The sequence below is a fragment of the Macrobrachium nipponense genome, chromosome 9 (assembly GCF_015104395.2).
Source record: "Macrobrachium nipponense isolate FS-2020 chromosome 9, ASM1510439v2, whole genome shotgun sequence".
NCBI lineage: Eukaryota > Metazoa > Arthropoda > Malacostraca > Decapoda > Palaemonidae > Macrobrachium > Macrobrachium nipponense.
The window spans coordinates 25560336-25583161 of NC_061110.1; the positions used below are offsets into that span (position 1 = coordinate 25560336).

The following is a 22826-nucleotide window of genomic DNA, read 5'->3' on the forward strand; positions in this document are numbered from 1 at the left end:
ATTTCTCGTCTTCCGACGCGTCCTCCCCGCGCAAGGGGTGGGAATCTCGTTCGGATTCGCGGCCTTTGAAAAGGACTTTCCAAGATCAAGACGCTTCACGTCATGCTCTGTCTGATTGGCATTCTTCTCCGGAAAGCGTAGCCTTTCCGCCCCAGAAGAAGTCTAGGACGTCATCTGATGATGACGCCTTCGAGCGCCCCAGTCGCTCTAGAGCCAAGGCTGTTCCTGGGAGAAGGAAGAAGGCGTCCCCTCGCCCCTCGCCTTCTCACAGGCACAGCTCTTCTCCTCGTAAGGAGACTTCTCAGACTGAGATAATCCTTGCTATGCAACGGCAACTGGACGCTTTACTTAAGCAGAAGGAGACGGTTCCTCGTCGCAAGAAGGACGACAGACTTCCGATCAAGAGAACAAGACAGTCTTCTCCGCCTGCTCCTCTTTCGTCCCCGTCTCCTGGTATTTCGCCCTCTAGACTTCGTTCTTCTCCCCAGTGTTCGTCTAGAGGTGGTGGTAGACGTCTGAAAGAGAGAGGTTTCATCACGCTCCCTCTCTTCTTGACGAGAGGACGCTCGGCATTCCGACCTCGACGTTTCTGCTGGCGACGAGTTAGTTCCTGTCGGACGAACTTCAGTACGTTCTGCTCCTCTTCGACATGCTCAAGTCGACGCTCTACGGGACGCTCGTCAGGTGGCAGGCCCTGTTTCTTCGCGGGACGTTTGTAGGGACGCTTCGCGGGAAATTTGGAGAGACGCTCCGCTCGACGCTTCTTTTGACGCTTCGCTGGACGCTTCGTTGGACGCTCGGAGGGACGCTAGGTTGGACGCTCCGATGGACGCTAGTAAACATAGTCGTAAAGAGCACTTTGGACGCGAAGTGGAAGTTCGCTATCACTCGGACGCTGTTCCCGAGTCTTTTGCTGACGCTTCACGTCTTCCTACAACTTCACGTTCTCCTCAAGTTTTGATTTCTGACCCTGTGACTGTTAAGGATTCTGTTAAGGAGGGTCCGCTACCCTCTTCTTCTCGACATCGTTCTGACATGAGACTTGGAGCGAAAGGACTTTTGCCTCTTCCTTCGGGGTTTCACTCGGGTAAGGAAGAAGGGAGGATGTTGACGAAGAACAGCCTTTCGACGTCGGCTTCTTCAGACTACCAAGTATTGGCTCGGCTGCTCCGTGATTCGTTTGGGGATACCTTCCTTCCTTCTGCCCCTCCTTCTCCTCCATCGCAGTTTTCGTCGTCGAAGGCAAGCAAGACACCAGGGTTTGTGAAAATGAAGACGTCGTTGTCTACCAAGAGAGCTTTCCGTAAGGTTAACACCTGGATGGAGTCTAGGAAAGCAAAGGAAGGACCACTTTCGCCCTGCCTCCGTCTAGACTTAGCGGTAAGGCAGGGATGTGGTATGAAACCGGCGAAGAGTTAGGATTGAAGGTTCCTACTTCAGCGCAAGGAGATTTCGCCAGCGTTGTGGATGCCTCAAGGAGATCTCTTTTAGCTTCAGCGAAAGTGTCGTGGACGACTTCGGACTTGACCATCTGTTGAAGGGCCTTTTTAGGTCCTTGAAGTCTTCAACTTCTTAGACTGGTGTCTCGGAGTGTAGACAACCAGTCTCGTAAGCAGATTCGATCAGCTTTGGGGGAGCTGTCCAGTGATTGTCATGCATGGACAAGGCCGTCAGGATGGCTTCAGAGGAGTTAGCCTCTCATTTTTCAGCAGGCATGTTGAAGTAAAAGATCGCTTTATTGCAATTTTGCGGCTAAGTCTGTCTCTCCCTCACAGAGGACAGAACTTTTGTATGCGCCTTTTTCGAGTCATCTCTTCCCCCAGGCTATGGTGAAGGATCTGGCAGTAAGTCTTCAGAAAAAGCCACTCAGACCTTTGGCTCAGTCGTCGAGACGTCCTGCTGGCCCTTCCACGTCTTCAGGAGTCCAATCTAATAGAAAGCAGAAGCCCTTTCGTGGAGGGACTTCCGCTAGATCTTCACCCTGAGGAAGGAGTCTTCCTAGAGGTAGAGCCCCGGCTAAGTCTAGGGGCAAGAAGTGAGAGATCCTTCCTTCAGTCACCGGTAGGAGCCAGGCTGCAGTTGTTTGGAGAGGCCTGGAGAGAAAGAGAGGCGGACACCTGGTCTCTCAACATCATAGAGAAGGGGTACAAGATCCCTTTCGTAAAGCCGCCCCCGCTGACTTCCACTCCCAGGGACTTGTCCCCGTCGTATCCTCGAGAAAAGCGGAAGATACTCTTCGACCTGGTCGAGAAGCGAGCAGTGGAACAGGTCTTAGACCTGGCAACACCAGGATTTTACAACAGATTGTTCTTGTACCGAAACAATCGGGAGGGTGGCGGCCAGTCTTGGACGTAAGTCGTCTAAACCTCTTTATAGAGAAGCAGAGGTTCAAGATGGAGACACCTCAGTCAGTTCTGGGGGCCTTAAGACCTGGAGATTGGATGGTATCACTCGACCTTCAGGACGCCTACTTTCACGTCCCGATACATCCCCAATCTATGAAGTACCTTCGGTTCGTCCTGAAAGGAAAGGTCTTTCAGTTCAGGCTCTTTGTCTGGACTGAGTACGGCCCCATTTGTCTTCACCATCTTAATGAAGAATGTGGCGAGGTGGCTCCATCTTTCCAACATCAGGATCTCGCTCTATCTGGACGACTGACTCATACGAGCCTCTTCGCAGACCGGTGCCTGAAGGACCTGCAAACGACTGTCTTTAGCTGCGTCCCTGGGACTTCTGGTGAACTTCGAAAAGTCACATCTGACCCCAACAACAGTCCATCGTGTATCTGGGGATTCAGATGTATTCAGTGGCTTTTTGGGCTTTTCCGTCCCAGGAACGTCAGCAACAAGGCATAGAAAAAGTGTCAGCCTTTCTAGGGAAGGATTCATGCTCGGTTAGGGAATGGATGAGTCTGCTGGGGACCATTTCCTCGCTGGAGAAGTTTGTTTCCCTGGGAGGCTACACCTCCGACCTCTTCAGTTCTTCCTGTCGGACCAGCTGGACAGACAAGGACAACTACGACATGATTTTAACCATCTCAGAAGAGGTAAAGAGCCATCTAAGATGGTGGCTCGATCCGTTGGAAGCTGTCAGAGGGCATATCCCTCAAGCTTCGGACCCCGACCTAGTATTGTTCTCCGACGCGTCATCCACGGGGTGGGGAGCAACACTACGGGGGGGAGGAAGTGTCAGGCACCTGGAGAGGGGAACAGGTAGCCTGGCATATCAACTTCAAAGATCTGGCAGCTGTTCAGTTATTGCTCCAGTTCTTTCAGGACAAAGTCTCCCGTCGAGTAGTCCAAGTCAACTCGGACAACACCACAGCCCTGGCATACTTGAAGAAACAAGGAGGAACACACTCTCGCTCCCTGTTCGCTCTAGCGAAAGAGATTCTGCTTTGGGCGAAGGCGAGAGAGATCACGATCTTGACAAGGTTCATTGCCGGAGTCGAGAACGTCCGTGCGGATCTCCTCAGTCGACAAGGACAGTTGCTGCCGACAGAGTGGACCCTCCATCAGGACGTATGCCAGGAGCTGTGGGGTCTTTGGGGATGTCCTTTGGTGGACATTTTTGCAACCTCAAGAACGGCAAGACTTCCTCTTTACTGCTCCCCGGTTTGGTTTTCGATCCGGGGGCAGTAGCAGTAGACGCCCTTTTTATGGGGGGATTTGACGGGCCTAGATCTCTACGCATTTCCCCCCTTCAGATTCTGGGGGAAGTGATGAGAAAGTTCACAGCTTCGGAGGGGACGAGGTTGACGTTAATCGCCCCCTTTTGGCCCGCAGCGAACTGGTTCACAGAGGTGATGTCCTACCTGGTGGATTTTCCGAGATCTCTTCCGTTAAGGAGAGATCTACTCAAACAGCCCCACTTCGAGAGGTACCACAAAAACCTCTCCGCTCTGAGTCTGACTGCGTTCAGAACTATCCAGAAGTTGGTCAGAGCGAGAGGTTTTTCGAAACCTGTGGCTAAAGCTATCGCCACCGCGAGGAGACCTTCATCAATCGCGGTTTACCAATCGAAGTGGGCAGCTTTTAGAAGCTGGTGTAGAAAGAAAGAAGTTTCCTCTACCACGACCTCTGTGAGGCAGATCGCCGACTTCCTACTTTAGCTTAGGACGAGATCTGAAGCTTGCAGTGTCAACCATTAAAGGCTACAGAAGTGTCTTATCTGTGGTTTTTCGCCATAGAGGTCTTGACCTCGCTAATAACAAGGATCTCCGTGATCTATTGAGATCTTTCGAGACCACCAAGGTGCCGCTACCAAAGTTACCTTCGTGGAACCTAGACGTGGTCCTCAAGTTTTTAATGTCAAGTCGCTTTGAACCTCTTTACTCTACATCTTTGCGAGATTTGACGAAGAAAACTGTATTCCTAACTGCTCTGGCGACGGCGAAGAGAGTTAGCGAGATACAGGCTATTAGTAACACGTCGGCTTCAAAGGGCATAATGCGGTCTGCTCTTTGGGTATGTCATTTCTGGCTAAGAAACGAAAACCCTTTCCAATCCTTGGCCTAAAACATTCGAGATCAAGGGTATGGCAGAAATCATTGGTCAAGAGCCAGAAAGAATCCTGTGTCCTGTTAGGGCTCTTAGAGAATATCTTTGTAGAACAAAGGATTGGTAGAGGTTCTGCGGAGAACTTATGGTGTTCGGTCAAGAGACCAAATATGCCCATGTCCAAAGAATGCACTGGCATTCTTTTTAAGAAACGCCATAAAGGAGGCGCACTCTTCTTGAAAAGACAGTGACTTTAGGCTGTTAAAAGTTAACGCTCATGAAGTAAGGGCTATTTCGACCTCGATAGCCTTTCAGAAGAATATGGCCCTCAAAGACATTTTAAGTGCCACTTTTTGGGAGGAGTAACTCAGTGTTCGCCTCGCACTACCCTACGGGAGGTCCGAGAACCGGACATATAGAAAACAACGGTTACTTTCTTGGACCATATGTCGCCGCAGACACTATTTTGGGGGCAGGAGGTAGCACTCATCCTTTCCCATAGAAAAGGGTAGGTGAGTTTTAATAATTGTAATGTTTATGGTTGTAGGGTCGGCCGCCGAATGCGTTCGTCCCTTCTTTTAGCCTTTGGTATATGGGAGTACAGTGGACCCCCCGTATTCGCGTTTCTCCGATTCGCGGACTCACACATTCGCGGATTTCTCTCGGGAACCTTTCCCTGCATTATTCGCGGAAAATTCGCGCATTCGCGGTATTTTTCTATGAGAAATATCCACAAATTCCTGGTTTTTGTTATCAATTTCATCATAAAATGCACTTTTTGTGATTTTAAAACTATTAAAAAAAAACCAAGTATGAAAATTTTTAGTGTTTTCTTAAGTTTTAACTAACAAAATAGGCTGTTTTTAGCATTTGTATAGGGGTTCCAAACATTCGCGGATTCTAACTATTCGCGGGGGTCTGGTACCGTGGTACGCATCCCCCGCGAATACGGGGGGACCACTGTATTTTGTTAGGCTACTTAGGTGGTGGTTTTGCCTCGTTGCCCTCAGAAGTATGGTCATGGTCTAGTCACATTGTGGTCTCGTCCCCGTTGACAGATCATCTAGAGCGCACCAACTACACAGTTACCTTGTTGTTGGTAACTCTAGTGAAGCAGATGCAGGCTTGGGTGACAGTAATCACGAAGTCAGCTATGCTAAACAGGTAAGAACCAAGATGTCAATCATCTACATTTATAGTTTCCTAAAATCCTTTTCTGTCTCTCCCACTGCCAAAGGTGGGATTCAGCTATATATATATCTGACAGGTAAGTTTTCATGAACAAAATGATATTGTTAAGATACAATAAAGTTTGTTCATACTTACCTGGCATATATATTATTTTAAGTACCCACCCACCTCCCCTCAGGAGACAGTGGAGATAGAAATCTGATAGAAAATGGGAATGGTTCCTGATACCCGCCTCCCAGCGGGCTGGGAACTGGGTATCTAACCACCCTACTCCCACTACGTGTGTCGTAAGTTTTTAGAAATTCTGTCGGACTTCAGAGAATACAGCTATATATATATCTGCCAGGTAAGTATGAACAAACTTTATTGTATCTTAACAATATCATGTTTTTATTAACCTTTTATTAAAACAGGGCATTTATTTACTATATTTTGTTTGACATCTAATATACTTGAAAGATCACGTCAATTGATTTATATCCTATCAGCCAGGTATTTGGAAGTCAAGTGCCTGAAAGCAGTTTTTTCATTTTCAGTTAAGGAGTTAATTGATGTATGAAAATACGTTGTAAATAATGAATCAATGACAAAGAGTGAAGGTTTTCATTAATCTCTCCTCAGCCGTGGCATGCGAAAATGATGCTTCACTGTTCCTCCATCCGGCAGACAGCATCTATTTTCAAGCAGCCAGTCACTGTCATAAAGACCCAGCCATCCAGTAAGGTAAAATTGGAGATTAAACATGGCCTGCAAGAAAAACCTAAACAGGTAAGCTTTAACAAATGTTTCTGTCCATTATACTTGAAGGATTTTTTATAGTCTTACTTTTTGTTTTGATAGTGGAGAGAATAAATTGCTTGAACTTGAAAACTTACATGGCGGTGTTAATATTTTCTCAAATTTTAGTGCTTAGTGAGTTTTTATCGTATTGTTGAAACATTTTCTGACAATTTTCTATGTAAGTGTAGTCCCAACTTATGATGCTTTTATTTTCTTATATAGTATTTTATTTTGGATGCTGTGTGTTTACGTATTATGTACACTAATTACCTGAAGTTTAAGATGAAAGCTGCAAACATTCAAAAGATTGAGAAATAAAATATTTAAGAATCACTGTGAAAGATTAACTGCTAAAAGTGTTTTTGTTCCGACACGGCATACAAACCTTCGGTCCTTTTACAATAGGAAGGTACTAGCGGCAGCTGGATAGGTCGTAAGCTTTCGAACAAGGGGGTTCGGTAGTTTAAACTGCTTTGTCCGACAGGCGCGCCCTCGCGCGCGACTGGGAGGTAAACAAATCACTTTTGCTTTCGGCCTGCTGGCGTGTGGACGTGTATCATCGCTCTCTGCCCGCGTTCATCGTCGTTGCTTTCGCATGATTGTGTTTTTCTTTTTCTAATTATCTAGTGAAACTGAATTGTAAGTACAATCATTTCATTCAATTCTTTGTGAATTAAGGATCTTGGTGTCACCACGCCCTCCGATTACCCGAGTGCCGGGATGTAAGGGCGTAAGTGCGGGAATTCATTTTCCCAGAAATGATCCTCGTATTGGGTATGCTCGGTGCCGAGGGCGGGAGCACTCGCTCCGAGCGTAGATTGGGTTGGAAATGTGTAGATGAAAATCGTAAGTAGTGCTCTTTTCATTTATATTTTTTTTGACCTGTATGCCCGTTGCCGAACGAATGCGCTCGGCACGGAAACTTATTTAGTATGGAAGTGGAATCGCAAGTACAGTATTCTTTTTCATTTTCATATATTATTTTGATTGTAGCAATACTCATTTTGGATCAGTTTCCGAGCTTACCCGGAAATTGATCCTTCCCCCTTTTTATTTTGAATGAAGTGAAATCGCAAGTGCAGTTCTTTTTCATTTTCATTTTTTATTGAGATTGCATTGTTTACTGGGATCAATGTTTCTGCTATTCCCGGGAATTGATCCTTCCCCTTTTTATTTGTATGAAGTGAAATCGCAAGCGCAGTAGTCTTTTCATTTTCATATATTTTTTGATTGCATCAATTCATTATGGATCAAGGTTTCCAGAAACCTTGATCCATAAAGGTAAGGAATTGATCCTTTCACCCTTGCGCTCGGTACCTAGGGCGCAAATGCGCTCGATCCGAGCCCTTATTCATTGTGAAGTGAATCGTATGCAAGATGCATTTTCATTTTATCCCTTATTATTGATTGCATCAATATTTATTTGGTTCAAGTTCCGCTCAGTCAGGGAATTGATCCTTATGCCCTTGCATTCGGGCCGAGGGCACGATTGCTCTCGGGCTCTTATATTGTTGTTGGGTACATGGGTACTGTGCGGGGGTGGGGAACGAGGAACCCCCCCCCGCTCAGCTCCCACAATGGCCCTTCCCCTTGGGGGGGGGGAGGTTATCGGCGTTCTTCTCCTCGCCCGATCCGTCGAGCGCGGGGGAGGGCGCTCGGTGCCCGATGTACAATTGTATTAGGGGTCTTCCACTCGTTCGGAGAGGGCTCACCCCCCCGCGCGAGGGGACTTCCCCCCCACTAATCGCTACTACTGTTATTTCCGCAGGTGCTACTGCCACGAGGGTGGACCTTGGTGAGGTATGGGCGTCCTTCCAATTGCAGGGCGTGCTAGTGTCCAGGGGCTGCGGTTCTATGTCTGGGCCTACTGCGGTCACCCATGGAGTGGTGACCACGCAACCAGGTGACGACGTCCCTCCTCACCTGGTGTACTCGCCTCACGTGGTAACAGTCTTGCCTACAGCCGCTGCTGAAGTTCCGTTCGCCGTAACCGAGAGGGGGGGCGTGCCGCCGCCCGTCGATGGTTGCCGCGCTGCAGCGACCACACTTCCGCTGCCCTAGAGCTCGCCCCTGGACCTACCGCCAGTACCAGGATGTTGCTGGCTGCTGCTCCACTTCCTGTGTTTCCGGTGCTGCCTGCCGTACCTGCCGATTCTGGGCTGACTGTCCATGCAGTTTGCTGCGCCTGGCTGTCCCTGTCGTTGCTGCTGCTGTCCCTGCCGTTGCTGCGCTGGCTGTCCCTACCGATGCTGTGCTGGCTGTGCCTGCTGTTCCTGAGATGCCTATACCTGCTGATGTCGTCCCTGTTCGTGGTGGTACTACCCCAGACTTTGGTCTGTCTGTACAGGTGCGTCCGGGCCCTGTGGCTTCGGCTACAGCAGCCCCGGCTCCGCCCTGGATAGCAGATCTTACGTCTGTCCTGAGGAAGCTGACGAAGAAGAGGAGGAAGGTGTCGTCGTCGTCGTCTTCATCTTCTTCATCGTCGTCGGCTGCCGCCTCTTCCCCTTCGACTTCTAAGGCTTCACAGCCGAGGAAGAAGAAGGTTGCCTCCTCCCTCCTAAGAAGTCTCCCTCGGGAGCTTCTCGGGACCCGTCTCACCTCGGTGGGACGGGAGGGTTCCTTCCGCTGGTCCTCCTGCTCCTTCGGGAGCGGGGCCCGTCTCTTCTTCCGCAAGGAAGACGACTACGGGGACCAGAGGGGTACCGGCTAACACCGGTACTTCCTCGCCTGGTGTCAGTGGTTCTGCCACTGCATCAGGGTCCGTCTCGGCCTCTCGTTCGCGGGAGGTACCGAGTGTACGGTCGCCTACAGCGACCGTGCAGCCACGAACCAGACCTCTGAGTCCGCTCAGCGTCAGGTTCACGGCACGGGGCGGAAGACTGGTGACAGCCGCTTATGCGACTCTCACCAGACCAGCTCTCACTCTCGCGGCGAACAGCTGGCTACCCGGGGACGTGACGGTCCACGACCAACCACGGGCTGAGGCTGAGAAGAGGTCCTCCCGTTCGCCGGTGCCAGCCACGGCTGGAACCAGCGACGTGACGTGCCGTGAGGACAAGCACCGGTCTCACTGTGACAGTGGAGCCTGCAGGTCGCCTGACCGTCGCTCTCACAGAAAGCGACCGGGTACGGCAACCAGCACCAGCTCTTCTGATACTTGAGATCGGGGCCGCTGTGCTCAGTCCAGCCGTTCTCCACAGGAGACGGTTCGACCAGGCCTGCAGCTCGATCGCCACCGCGGGTTGACGATCGCCTGCAGCCCTCAAAGCCTGCTGGTGCTGCCAGCGAGCAAGGAGGGAGCGTCAGGTCTGCCTCTCCCGTACCTTCAACCTCCTCGGGTTACACCGGGAGGAGCGAGGTATTGAGGAGTGATCGTGAGGGGTGCGCCCCTCACGATCCCACCACAACGCCCTACGTGCCAGGCACGGTTCTGGGACCGGCCAGGACGTATGCGCAAGTGGATGGGGAAGACCGAGAGGGCTGTCGCTGTTCCCGCCCCTTCTTAGGAGGAAGGTTCTCGGAAATGCTCTTGTTCGAAGGGCTTAACGGTCCCACTCTGCAAGATGCTGTGACTTCCGAGATCCAGAGGGACTTTGTCGAGGTTACGGCGCTGATTCGTCAGCACAATGATCTCGGGGAAGGATCACCGCTCCCACCAGCAGAGCCACGTCTCGGCTCGAGTCGTTTTGGGGCCCGAGAGGGAACCCAAATCGACGGTGGGTCTGCCGCGATCGGAGCTTGCCGACTGGGTTGAACCAAGTAAGTAGTCCTCTCGTCTCCGGACAAGAAGGCTCTCTCAGTTCTGGACGGTCGAACAAGCTACTTCACCTCCTCTACTGCGACAGAGGCGTTTCTACGTGTCTTCGGACACCGTATTTAAATACCCCTTCGGTCCTCCTGAGGTTTCGACCTCGACGAGGACTGGAATGAGTCGGAGCGGTATCGGCCCTCTCCTGTCAGGTGTCGATTAGCCCCACCCAGACGACGTTCACAGTGGAAGGACGGCGTTCCCCCTCACCTCTGCCGGAAGTGGGGGTGTGCCTGGCCAGCCATTGGGCAACTTGGCAGCGCCACGGCGCCGAGACCTGGATTGTAGATGTCCTTCGGGAGGGAGATCTATTAACCTTCGAATCTCGGTCACCCCTCACCTCCAACCCGGTCCAACAGCAGGCAGTTACGTTCCAGGGGCATCGAAGGACGTAGCATTGAGACAGGAGATCAAGACCATGCTGAGCAAGAGAGCTGTAGAAATCGGCACGGATCAGTCACCGGGCTTTTACAGCCGACTCTTCCTGGTGGAAAAGTCTACGAGAGGCTGGCGCCCGGTGATAGATCTCTCTCCCCTGAACCGGTTGGTTCGCCAGACCCGGTTCACGATGGAGACGGCACGCGCAGTGCTCGACTCTATCAGGGAGAACGATTACATGCTTTCAGTGGACTTGAAGGATGCGTATTTACAAATACCCATTCATCAGTCCTCCAGAAAGTACCTCCGCTTCATCCTCGACGGGACGGTGTACCAGCTCAGGCCACGTTGCTTCGGTCTTTCAACCGCCCCACAGGTGTTCACGTGAGTGTTCACTCTGGTGTCTGCTTGGGCCCATTCGCACGGGATACGTCTGATGGGGTATCTCGACGATTGGTTAGTCCTGGCGAGCTACCGCTCGCAGTTGCTACAGGACAGGGATCGACTGCTCGAGTTCTGTCGCGATCTGGGGATCGTTCTGAACTTCGAAAAGTTCGATCTCGAGCACAAGCAGAGGATGAAGTACCTGGGTATGCGGATCGACACGGTAGCAGGGCGAGTCTTCCCCGCAGACTCGCGGATCAGCAGATTCAGGGAGGCAGCCAACCAGTTCCTGTCTCGGCAGGAACAGGTAGCTCAGCGATGGCAAGTCGTGATCGGACACCTGTCGTCACTCGGGAAGCCAGTCCCTAACGGGCGTCTTCACCTGCGGTCTCTTCAGGGAGACTGAAGGAGAGTTGGTCACAGGCGACGGATCCCCCAAGCTTTCCATTGTCACGGACACAGGAGGTGAGGCAGGACCTAGCCGGGTGACTGGACGACAGGAACCCCTTAAGAGGAGTGCCTCTGCGCACTCTCCCCCCGGGACATGCAGCTGCTCTCAGACGCATCGACCGAGGGATGGGGCGCACACCTGGAAGAGTTGCGGACTTCAGGAGTGTGGTACGAGAACGACAAGCACCTTCACATCAATGTTCTGAAACTCAAGGCAGCGTTCCTCGCTCTCCAAGAGTTCCAGACCGCTTGATGGGACACTCAGTGGTGTGATGTACGTCAACACCACGGTGGTGGCTTACGTCAACAAACAGGGGGGGCCTAGTGTCTCTCCCGTTGTATCAGTTGACTCGGCAGGTGCACGAGTGGGCTGAGGCGTACTCAATAGAGCTGTCGGCACGCTACATTCCAGGGAAGGAATGTAGTAGCAGACACGCTCAGCCGTCGGGATCAGGTGATAGGGACCGAATGGTCTCTACACCAGGACGTGGCGGAAAGGCTCTTCGACCTGTGGCGGCGACCAGTCGAGGATCTGTTCGCCATCCGGCACAACAGGAAGCTCCAGGTGTTCTTCTCGTCCGTGCCGGATCCATGGGCAGCTGCAGAGGACGATCTTCACACCCGTGGGACGACCTCTTCGCCTATGCCTTTCCCCCGTTCAGCCTGATTCGCAAGGTGATCAGTCGAGCACTGGTCATCCCGAATCTCAGGATGATCCTGATGGCTCCCAAATGGCCACAGGCCATTTGGTATCCGGACCTGCTGGCTCTTTCTCGCAAGAGAACCGAGAGAAATTCCCATTGGCACAACCTTCTCGCCCAGCCACACGTCGAGCGGTACCACCGAGCAGTCCAGTCCCTACGTCTTCACGGCTGGCTGTTATCCACCATCTCTTGCGAACGAGAAGCTTTTTTCGTAGCGCAGCATCAGAAATGGCTGGAAACGTCCGTCAGTCCTCTGCAGCTGTGTACCAGGGGAATTCGGCCGTCTTCTGTGGTTGGTGTCGTAGACGGGGCCTATCTCCTCTCAGAGCCACTCTTCAGCAGGTAGCGGTTTTCCTCGTTTTTCTTCGCCGAGGAAGCTCCTCTAAGTTCCCACAATCAAAGGATACAGAGCCGCCTTGACGCTCGTCCTGAAATTGACGGGATTGGACATCTCGAACTCGTTCGAGATCTCCTTGCTAAGAGCAGCCTCCAAAGGTCTTGCCAACCCAGGGAACTCACAAGACCCTCTTCTTGCTGGACCTGGCATCGGCGAAGAGAGTACGGGAACTTCATGCAGATAGTGATGTGGATGAGATGCTGCTTTGTCCTGGGAGGACGCTACGGCGCTATCTGAAGAGAACTCGACACCTCGGGCCTGAGTGTCGACGCCTCTTCGTTAGCAACGGGTCACCAAGAAAGAAGTATCAAGAACACTCTTTCGTCCTGGCTGCGTGAGGTCTTCAGGAGGGCGTATGAGGCTGATGGTAGTGACGACATCCGTACGTCCCGTCCGAGAGCTCACGAAGTCAGAAGTATTGGCCCCTCGTTGGCGTTTCGTAAGAACTTCTCCGTGGCGCAGGTATGGAAGGCAGGGGTCTGGTACAACCAGACTACCGGCACCTTCCTTATACCTCTTGGATATTGCCCATAGGTCCTTGGATCGGTTTCCTTAGGACCCGTGGTGGCTGCTCAACACGTCGTCTAGCTAACCCAGACCCTAGCAGGCTGAACAGCATCGAGTCCTGGTGTGACTGTATGAATAGATAGTGAATGAGAAAGTGACTGGCTTCTCTTTCTATCTTTTTCTACCCCTCTACCTGTGGGTAGAGGGATACGGTCATTACCCTGCTGGATAAGGACGAGATGCCGGTGAGCTATATGACAGAGCCCCATCCTATCCCTTTCACTAGGGATAGGAGCAGAATATCCACCACTTCCTTCTACAAGGGGGGGAAGTGGATGCCTACAAGAGTCAAAACCATGACTTTATCTTTGCTCCTGTACAGGAACAAGTTCTTACATTGCTGGTACGAAGAGATACGTTGCCTCTCTCTTAGTACTCGGTCCAGAGGTCTGACCATTGATCCTGCGGTGCACACCCCGATCAATCGGACAGAGGCTTGGATCCCTCCCTCGCTCTTACGACCAGGGAGGCTTCCAAGGTTGGGCGAACACCAGTCTGTTCACAAAAGACTCAGATTCCACCCACCAAGAAGTGAGTCTTCCTATTGTAAAAGGACCGAAGGTTTGTATGCCGTGTCGGAACAAATGACAATTTGTCCAAAATTGCATTTTTCCTAACTATACAAACCTGAGGTCCTTTTACACATAGCCCCACCTCATGCCACCCCTCACTCTGCAGTTTTTGCTTGGGCCAAAAGCAAAAGTGATTTGTTTACCTCCCAGTCGCGCGCGCGCGCCTGTCGGACAAGCAGTTAACTACCGAACCCCTTGTTCGAAAGCTTACGACCTATCCAGCTGCCGCTAGTACCTTCCTATTGTAAAAGGACCTCAGGTTTGTATAGTTAGGAAAAATGCAATTTTGGACAAATTGTCATTTTAACAACAATGCACATTCTTTTATATGAGCCTTGGCTACTAAGCATATGCTGGATACACTTACATATGTAAAATAAGAATTACAATAACTTGAGAGTATGGTTTGTTATAGTAGGTATATCTTACGTGATACCAATGTTACATAGTTTATCAATCATTAAGTTTGAATGATTGTTAAAGTAATGGTTAAGATGAAATACTGTTAGTTTATAGCAAATAAATATAAAGATAATTGTTGAGAAATTTTGTTTTTAAAAGCTTTTCTTTATTTTGTCAGTTGTTTTGGGAGAAACGACTACAAGGTCTACAGCTTGATGCCCAGACAGAAGTCATGCGTCATGTTGACCTGCCTGCTGCTCTCAAGGCTGTGGGACCAAATGTTGAAGACCAGACCGTATTGCAGGTACGCTTCGTTGGAAAAGTATTTTGTTTTTTTGTTTTTTTAACAAAGGCAAAAGCCTTTCACTTTGGATATGCAGCCTACAGCTGTAAAAAGGTACCTGTATAATAGTTACAGTAAATCATTAGAGTTGGGTACGCAAATGTACAAGCAGTCCCCGGGTTACGACGGGTTCGGCTTACGACGTTCCGAGGTTAAGGCGCTTCTCAATTATATTCATCAGGCATTATTTACAGGGTTACGACACATGTTCCAAGGTTATGACGCCTACAACACTGATCTGGCAGATGAAATATGACACCAAAAATGCAAAATGATCAATATTTGAAGGTTGTTTTGATGAAACATGCAATAAGAATGCAGTTTACTTAGTTTTCAATGCACCCAAAGCATTAAAAGTAAGGTTTTCTTAGGTTTTTGATGATGTTCCGGCTTACGACGATTTTCGGGTTACAACGAGTCTCAAGAACAGAACTCCCGTCGTAACCCGGGGACTGCCTTACCATGATTTTTATTGGCCGTTGGAGTACCTTACTTTACATGTCTTAATGATAATAGGTTTGTTTAACAATGCTTTAAATACATTCGTAAAACATTTAAAGTAATAGTTAAGGATGAAATACCCTTCCATGCCATCTTCTTCAGTCATTTTTGCAGCTTCAACTACTATCAGAATATTAATTTCTATCATTCCTCTACTTACATCCTTTTGATCTTGCGTTGTATTCCTCACATCTCATGCAACAACATTCTCTTGTACCTATTTGATGTGCTTGTACATTTTATATTGAATCGCCAAATAGGACGGTACTGGCAGTAGTGTGCCATGTCCCCTGGCTGCTTTGATTCGATTCTTTTCCTTCTCACCAGTTTCCTTTTGTCTTCCCATTTAGGGAGGGTCCAGTTTCTTTAATATTGTCTTGTTACATTTTTTGCCTCTATTGAAGACCCTCTCTACATAGACATAATATTTACACGAAAACTTGAAAAATAATAATACATTAACTCTGCTGCTTTTCTGGGGGAAGAGACATATGTACATTAAGAATGCATGCCAAAACAATGAAAAAATTAGAAATTTCTGGATAAATTAAAGATTTAGTCACTTTGTACTCACTTTAAATTTTTCTGCACACATGTTCATTGATGATCTATGCTAAGGGAAGACTGAATTTTATTGAATGGCACCATTTACAAGACTTTGAATTCTTGAAACATCTTTGGGATATAGAAAATTATCTTCTGTATATGATCTTTAAAGTAAAAACAGAATCTCATCTGATAGGAGGCTAAAAAATTATATTATTTTACAGAGTTTGGCCACAGCATTGCATCTTTCACCTGGTCCCATTACGGGCCAGACAGAAGCCAAACAGTACCTGGAGAAGAACCCTGGGGTCTTTGTTAACCCCAATCAACCTCTTGTAGCTGTAAGTTCAACTCAATTAATTTTTTAAAAAAGTTTAAGTCCACTAGCCTTTAGATTGTTACGTATTTCCAGAGTTATTTAAAAAATCCTATCCAAATGTAATTCTCGCCTGTAAGAAGTGAAGACATGTCTCAGAGAATGAGTTGCTTTGATGGTGAAATTACCTTCTGTGTACATTTCATAATAATGGGTGCTTAACAAATACTTTCATCCTCTTGTTGAAGTTTTCTCTTTGAGTGTTTCTTTACAATAATGTGCAGGCAAAATTATCTGCACTGTCTTATCTCACTTTTACATAAAACCAGTTAAGGTGTTAAGTCAGATTTATGCTAGAGATGTGTTTGTGTTTCTTGAACATAATTGACTAAAATGTTTGTTTTCTTAAACATTTCAGGCTGTGCAGATTCAAGATAAGGACATAACACAGCAGGAAGAGCGTGTTGATTTTGCCAGGCAACAGTTGCAGGAGGCTTTGAAGGGGCTAGAACCATAAAGTCTTTATTACCATATCCTTCTAGGCTAGTTGTCTTTATCATGTGCAAATATTGTAGTTGGGAATTGTGATGGAAGTACCTTACTGTTCAAATACATAATACTTCTCAGATATCTAGCCAGTGATATACTTCTGTAATACATAAACTAGTATGACCATACTTCTGTAATACATAAACGAGTATGACCATGGCTCACTTTTGAAGGTTTTGTGAGCTGGTTGGTTGATCTGTGTTTTTTCCTCACATCCCCATGCTCAAATGGTATTTTCTTATAGCTTATGTAAAAGTAAGTAGAGGGTTATTAGTGACTATTAGAGACAACTTCAGGAATATCGAATGTTTTTTATTGTGTGGACCTTTGTTTTTTCAGTAGGTAATAATGTACCAATGTACCATAAGTGTGAGTTCAGAATTGTTTTATGTATTGTGATTTTTAGATATCTCTTATTACTAAAATTATATACCAAACCTTGTAATGTTGTTTTGTACTGCTGCCATCCTTTTGGGCTGTAATTGTGCGGTTGTAGCTAAAATATGCATGCCATTGTTTGTTTCAGGGAACTTTAATCTAATTTCTTAGATTGACAGAATGCAGTCGGTGCAAGTCTGTATATCATTGGTAGTGTAGATCTACTACAATGGTAGTTGTATATTCATTAAAAGTTTTGGGATTACTATTTGCCTACTTTGGATATTTTCTGTTTGCATTGTAGGATAGGAAATTAATACATATTTTTTCCATTATAAAAGACATTCATATGAACAAACCAAACAGCATAAAATTTGAGAAAGAATGGCAGAATTGTACATCTAAGAATCAATTCCTTTATTTATATGGCCATATCATGAGTTGACAGTTTCTTTATTAACTTTTTCAGTTAATGCTTTTATTTTATGAAAAGTAATTAACTGGATTCAGATTCTTTTATAGTTTATGCACTGAAAATTAGCTCTTTGAGGCCTTTTATATAGAAAGTATCTCTTGCATAAGCATGGAAAGTTCACTCTGTATTTCTCACAAGTTTTGGCGTATTGTAGATATACAGTACGTAGTAGTTTTAATTAATTTTTAGAAGAATGGATTAAGATTAACACAGAGCACTGTTTTTTGGTACAGCTACAAGAAAACCTTTGTATTCAAATGCAAACATTTATTTGACCAAATTTTTGACTGTCAAGGCTAATGACAATGATATTTGAGAACTTAGAAGTTGAATGGAGTATCTCTTGAAAGTCTCTCATGCTGTGAACAGATCACTATCAGCCAGGTCAAGAATAGATCATATAAAGTGAGTGACTCACTTCTATGACCTTTTTTTTTATATGTTTAAGTCCTTGAGGAACTTCTATCCATGTAACACGATGCATTTATGGGCACAAGATAACCTCAGACGAAGACTAATGACTTCAGTATCTGTCCTTGCAAGAACCGGGTTTTCCTTGTTCATCTTATGAGCATTACATATTTAAGTGGGATTTTCCCATTGAGTGGTTAGGTATGAAGACAGGAAGTGTGTACAGTATTCTCTATTCATTCTTGAGAGCTCCCTGTCTGAATTTCTCTGATCCATGTGTTCATATGTACCATAATCTGTCAATAATTCTCTGGGCTGAGACTGGATGGGCTTTTAGAGAACAATATAACAGCTACTAACTGGTAGATGTAGTTGAATCCTACATGTTAAAAACTTCCACAGCCCCACAACTATGTAATTTCCTTAAATGGAAGTTATTTTAGCAGTATTACATCAAAGCCCAAAATGAAAATAAAATCTGCAGATAACATAATTGTCATTAGAAATCAGTTTAAGGAGCTAATAGCTTCAAGGTGCAGTATAAAGAGGAGAGAAGAAAAAGGGTAACACAGTAACAAATTATTTGATTAAAGTAAATTTTATACATGAAAATAACTAAAGTGGTGAAGTCATTATCTATGCTCTTAAATTTCAATGTTCCATCTTGCTGTCTACATATGTATGACAGAAGTTCAGTAGCTACAGCTGCAGCTGTTTTGACTACGCGCAACACCAAATTTTTATGGTCTTTTTATTCTTTATCATTGCCTGTCTCTGTTTATATCAAATAATGAAAAACTGGTTATGACGCCAATTTATACTACTGAAATGTTGAGGTCTTCATCAGCTTAGGTCATTGCTTATATTTACTGGGCTAAGGTTTATGGCAGGTATTCTGTAAAATATGCAAAATTATGATTCATAGCACTTAGCTTACCAGAAGTGTCCATTCTCAGTCTCTCTCTCTCTCATGTTGGTAACAAGTGACTAGTGCATAAGATTATATTCATAACAAAGCTGTTGATCATAGCCCATTCATTTTGTGCTACAGAAGTTAATTTAGATCCAATGAAATATATTTTCATGAGCTAAAACAACAAAAAATGTGAATAATATTTTGATTTGATAACACTAAAGTGTAGTGCTGGGATAATAAGCTAACAATTCAAATTTTTTGGTAGGTATATTTTTATATTAATCATAATTTTGGTTCCACTCAAATTATGTCTCATCTATAGTCTTGACACATTAAAGATGACACACTAAAGACTTCTCTTTATCAATGTCACTTCACGATATACGGGAATATTTAGATCTCTGAATGCGAAGAATTTTTGTTCAGTTTCATTGAGTTCATAGGCAGCCAGGTAGAACCCAAGTCTCTCCAGTGACTTGAAGATTTCTAGAATTAATACTGCCTCTTCATATATGATAGCCAAGTCTACTCTTTTGAGCAAAAAATCCAAATGGGCTTCAAGTAGAATTTGTTTCACATCCTTTAGTAGCTCCTTAGCTTTATGCGAGGTGAATATTTGGCGTAACACCCTCCACTCCGCCCCCTCGATGTCTATTTTCAGTATGTCCACCTTTGGGTCCCCAAGCATTTTAAGGACCGTGCCATATGTCATAAAGGATGCTACGTGCACTTCTGTACTGACCCGATCAAATGTCAAGTTGAGAGCGTATTGATGATTTCGGTCGTCCAACCCTATGGTAAGGGCATGCACTGTTCCGTTGTGCACAGTGTCTGTCATGTTGATATTGGTTGGGTCAAAGGCTGTCACGTGACACCCGTATCTGGCAAGAGTTAGGTCGAAACTCAGGTCAAATCCAATGCCAAAGCTAAGGGCTCTACATGCCCTTGGTAAAGGCTTCACGTCTTCATCAAAGCAGAGCAACTTTGCCCCATCAGCAGAGCACTTCTTGGTGTGACATTCACATGTCACAATCCCTCCCATTCTAATCAGGTGATGACAGGGAGTTTTGATTTCAGTCAGTTGTCTCTGGAGTTCTCTCAGAGCATCTGCTATCTCATCCTCTGAGAGATAGACCTCCTCAGGAGTCACTGGTGGAGAGGCCCTGACATTGTTTTTGATAACAGTATCCTTTCTCATCTTCCTGACACTATGTAGGAAAGCATAATTGAGAAGGATGAATACAGGGAACATTAATAACCACTGCTTCCTAAGGATTCGGTAGAGCACTTTTAGAAAGGAAATAATTTGTGTCATGGTTATGAATTTCGTGTTTAAACGAGTCAAAGAATGTGAATCAATGTGTAACCAGTATTTTCATGATTTCCATGTTATTTGCAACATTAATTCCTCATTTTGCAGTAATCTTTCAGAAGGAGATGCCGTTGCAAATATACTGTATAATCCTTTTGTTCAAATGCATCTCGGAAGGGCTTACATTATCAGAATTACACAGTCCTTTTCCTTATCGGGTGTTGTTCAGTGACTTGAGATTCTAAGCAAAACAAGTAGATAACCGCCGTGTTCACACTAATAACGGGATTGTCTGCACTCGATAAACAATCCCTTGCAGTTTTTGTAAAGTTGGGACGTGTCAGGAAAACTGATTTAGCTGAAAATTTCCTGGGTAGTTATGTTATCGTTTTATTACTGCGGTGTGAGACTACCGTTTTCTTTTTTGTACGTCAGATAGAAAACGGACATAAATATTTTATGGGATACTAGTATAGACGTCAGACTATGTATACCTCAAGTTACGTTTGTTTGATATGATAATATGAAATAGCCATGACTCGAATGACAAGGTTTCTTGCTTGATAATATTGGTTGTTTTTGAGTAACGTAGGCATAACTTTTTTTTTTAAATCAAAATTTACCAAAATCATGATTCTTTTCTGTCAGTAGAAAAAACTAATATTTAGAGTAGTTTTTGTCAGTATGATAATCCTAAAATGACACTAGGCCTAATATACAATCAGAATAATATACCGTCAGTAGTGTAACCGTAGCTATTAGGTAGCATTAACACCATAATTTATACAAATATTTAATATATTACTACATGCATTACCTAGCCTTCACGTTGCAATATATGGCGTAGTATACTTAAATATGTGACAAAGAGAGCTTTGGTAATAAACCACTCCTGAGTTAAAAGGACCATTGCAAAATGGCTTAGGATCTTGGCAGTAGAGAAACGTATTTTAGTTTATTTGTTCACTATTAGCCGTGACGTCACTAGTTTTAAGATATTTATAACAAGAAGGAATTTGTTTATTAGACTAAATATTGTGGTAAATGTGAATGAAAGGGAGGAATTAAGAGGCCTGGTGTGACCGGCTTGGCTCCGATCTACCAAATATCCGCCATCAAGTTTATGGAATAATAAAGTTTTTTAAGTATACTTCGATTACATTAGAAAAATATTCAGGAAATTAATTAGCAAACTTTGTAACGAGGAAATTTATAATAAAAAAAAATAGGCAAAAAGAAAGTGAATATTAACGAACTATATTTCAGTATAGATACCAAGCACTACAGGTTCGTAAAACAAGCTAGGTGAAATCTTTGCTTAAATACGTATGAAATAAAAATCGAAGGGGAAAGTTATTTTTTTTTTTTTTCCCGTCAGTCACATCAACAAACAGAGGAAGTATTATATACAAGGAATTCGAGCATTCTTTGCGAAGCGTCGTTCAACTGTCATTCTCATTAGCCAGGGACGTCACCCTGTCTCAATTGACATTTAGAACCGTCGATCATCCGTCTCAAATGTTTAGCTCTTTTGCCTTGTGCATATTTTACCGTTATTCCTGTGTGTTCGATGTCTAATGTCTTGGTAATTCGTTTTTCTTCTTCTCTTTTGTAGACGTCATTATTTCTTAGCCTTCCTGTTTAGGTGCTACAAAACTTTTCATTTTTTTACTTTTAAAGGGAGGTTCGGAAGTTACGTAAAGCCGTTGGTCCCGTTGCTGAATAACCACTGGTTCCATGCAACGTAAAAACACCGTACAAACAAACAAACAAACTTTTAAAGGGTGAGTAAATAGAAAAAAATTACATTTGTATCCCATAAAATCTGAAATATAGAAAATGGGATTGTACAGGTACTAGAACGCGAGAGAGATAAGTAAGCTGCAGTTATCTCTTATATGGCAAAGCAAAACCAGATTATTTTGACAATTAACATCATTATCCTTTTTTTTTTAATGTAGGCGTTCTTGATACCACTACGACCACTAAAATTATTCTTGTCGTTGATTTTACTTAACTTTCCTCTCATTTTGTCGAACTAAGCGGCAAATTTCGTAATTTTAAAGGTCATCCTGTGATAACTCAGAGGTAAAAGAAGCCCTCTATGCTGTTATTATCAACTAGCAAGACGTCAGTAATTGTTGTATCATTATCAAAATACTTCTTTTGTTCAACTATTTACAGAATTGACAGAAGTTCAAGCAGTTATGCAATGCTTTACTACCCTAATACAGTTATTGTATTTTAAAAATATACTTAGATTTTTAAAAATTTATTTACTAGTTTGTCAGTTTATTTTTCCTTTATTGGTAAGTGGTATCATCTTCTGCTACTTTGTAATGAATACCATAGTCTCTGGAAGCTTGAATTTCGAGTCAGTCGCCCCTGTGGTGGAGCCATTCCATATGAATAGGATCCATCTTCTGAATAATAATAATAATAATAATAATAATAATAATAATAATAATAATAATAATAATAAATAATAATAATAATAATTACTGACCATGAGTGTCGTCATTCATAACTGCTGAGTTGTATAAAAGGAAAGTATTCATTATTAATTTTTCGCATCGCAAATTCTCTCCTTATTCACTGTAATTTCGCCTTGATAAATTCGCCTGTGTTAAAAATACGAACGTGCCAGTTTGAAGCACTATAGGACCATGGTGAAGGCAGACCTTTCCTGAAGTTCCTTACTAAAATAATTAAGGAATTAAATAAAAATTCGGTGTTGTCTTTGAAAACCCTCTTGAAAGGTTTGATACACTTCAAAACAGTTCCGTCTCTTTGTTTTTTTTTTTTTTTTTTTTTTTTTTTTTCATGATGCAAATATTGCGTAGTTTCCCGTAGGGGGTAGTGCCGTCAATGCACCTTATGCGGTGCACTGTAGGCATTACTTAAGGTTCTTTGCAGGGTCCCTTTCGCCCCTAGCTGCAACCCCTTT

At 45.0% G+C, this 22826-nt stretch overlaps 2 protein-coding genes across 2 annotated transcripts in view; both read left to right on the forward strand.

Moving 5' to 3' along the window:
- LOC135218448 (methyl-CpG-binding domain protein 2-like) overlaps positions 1 to 17404 on the forward strand; it is a 34700-nt gene extending 17296 nt beyond the window's left edge. Inside the window, 5 exon segments of the mRNA XM_064254763.1 lie at positions 6312 to 6324; positions 6327 to 6458; positions 14311 to 14436; positions 15747 to 15863; positions 16257 to 17404. Of these exon segments, the coding sequence (XP_064110833.1) occupies positions 6312 to 6324; positions 6327 to 6458; positions 14311 to 14436; positions 15747 to 15863; positions 16257 to 16355 (487 nt within the window). The 3' untranslated portion in view covers positions 16356 to 17404.
- The window catches only part of LOC135217916 (uncharacterized), a gene marked incomplete in the record, with an annotated part of 536838 nt that overhangs the window by 75934 nt on the left and 438078 nt on the right, over positions 1 to 22826 (forward strand).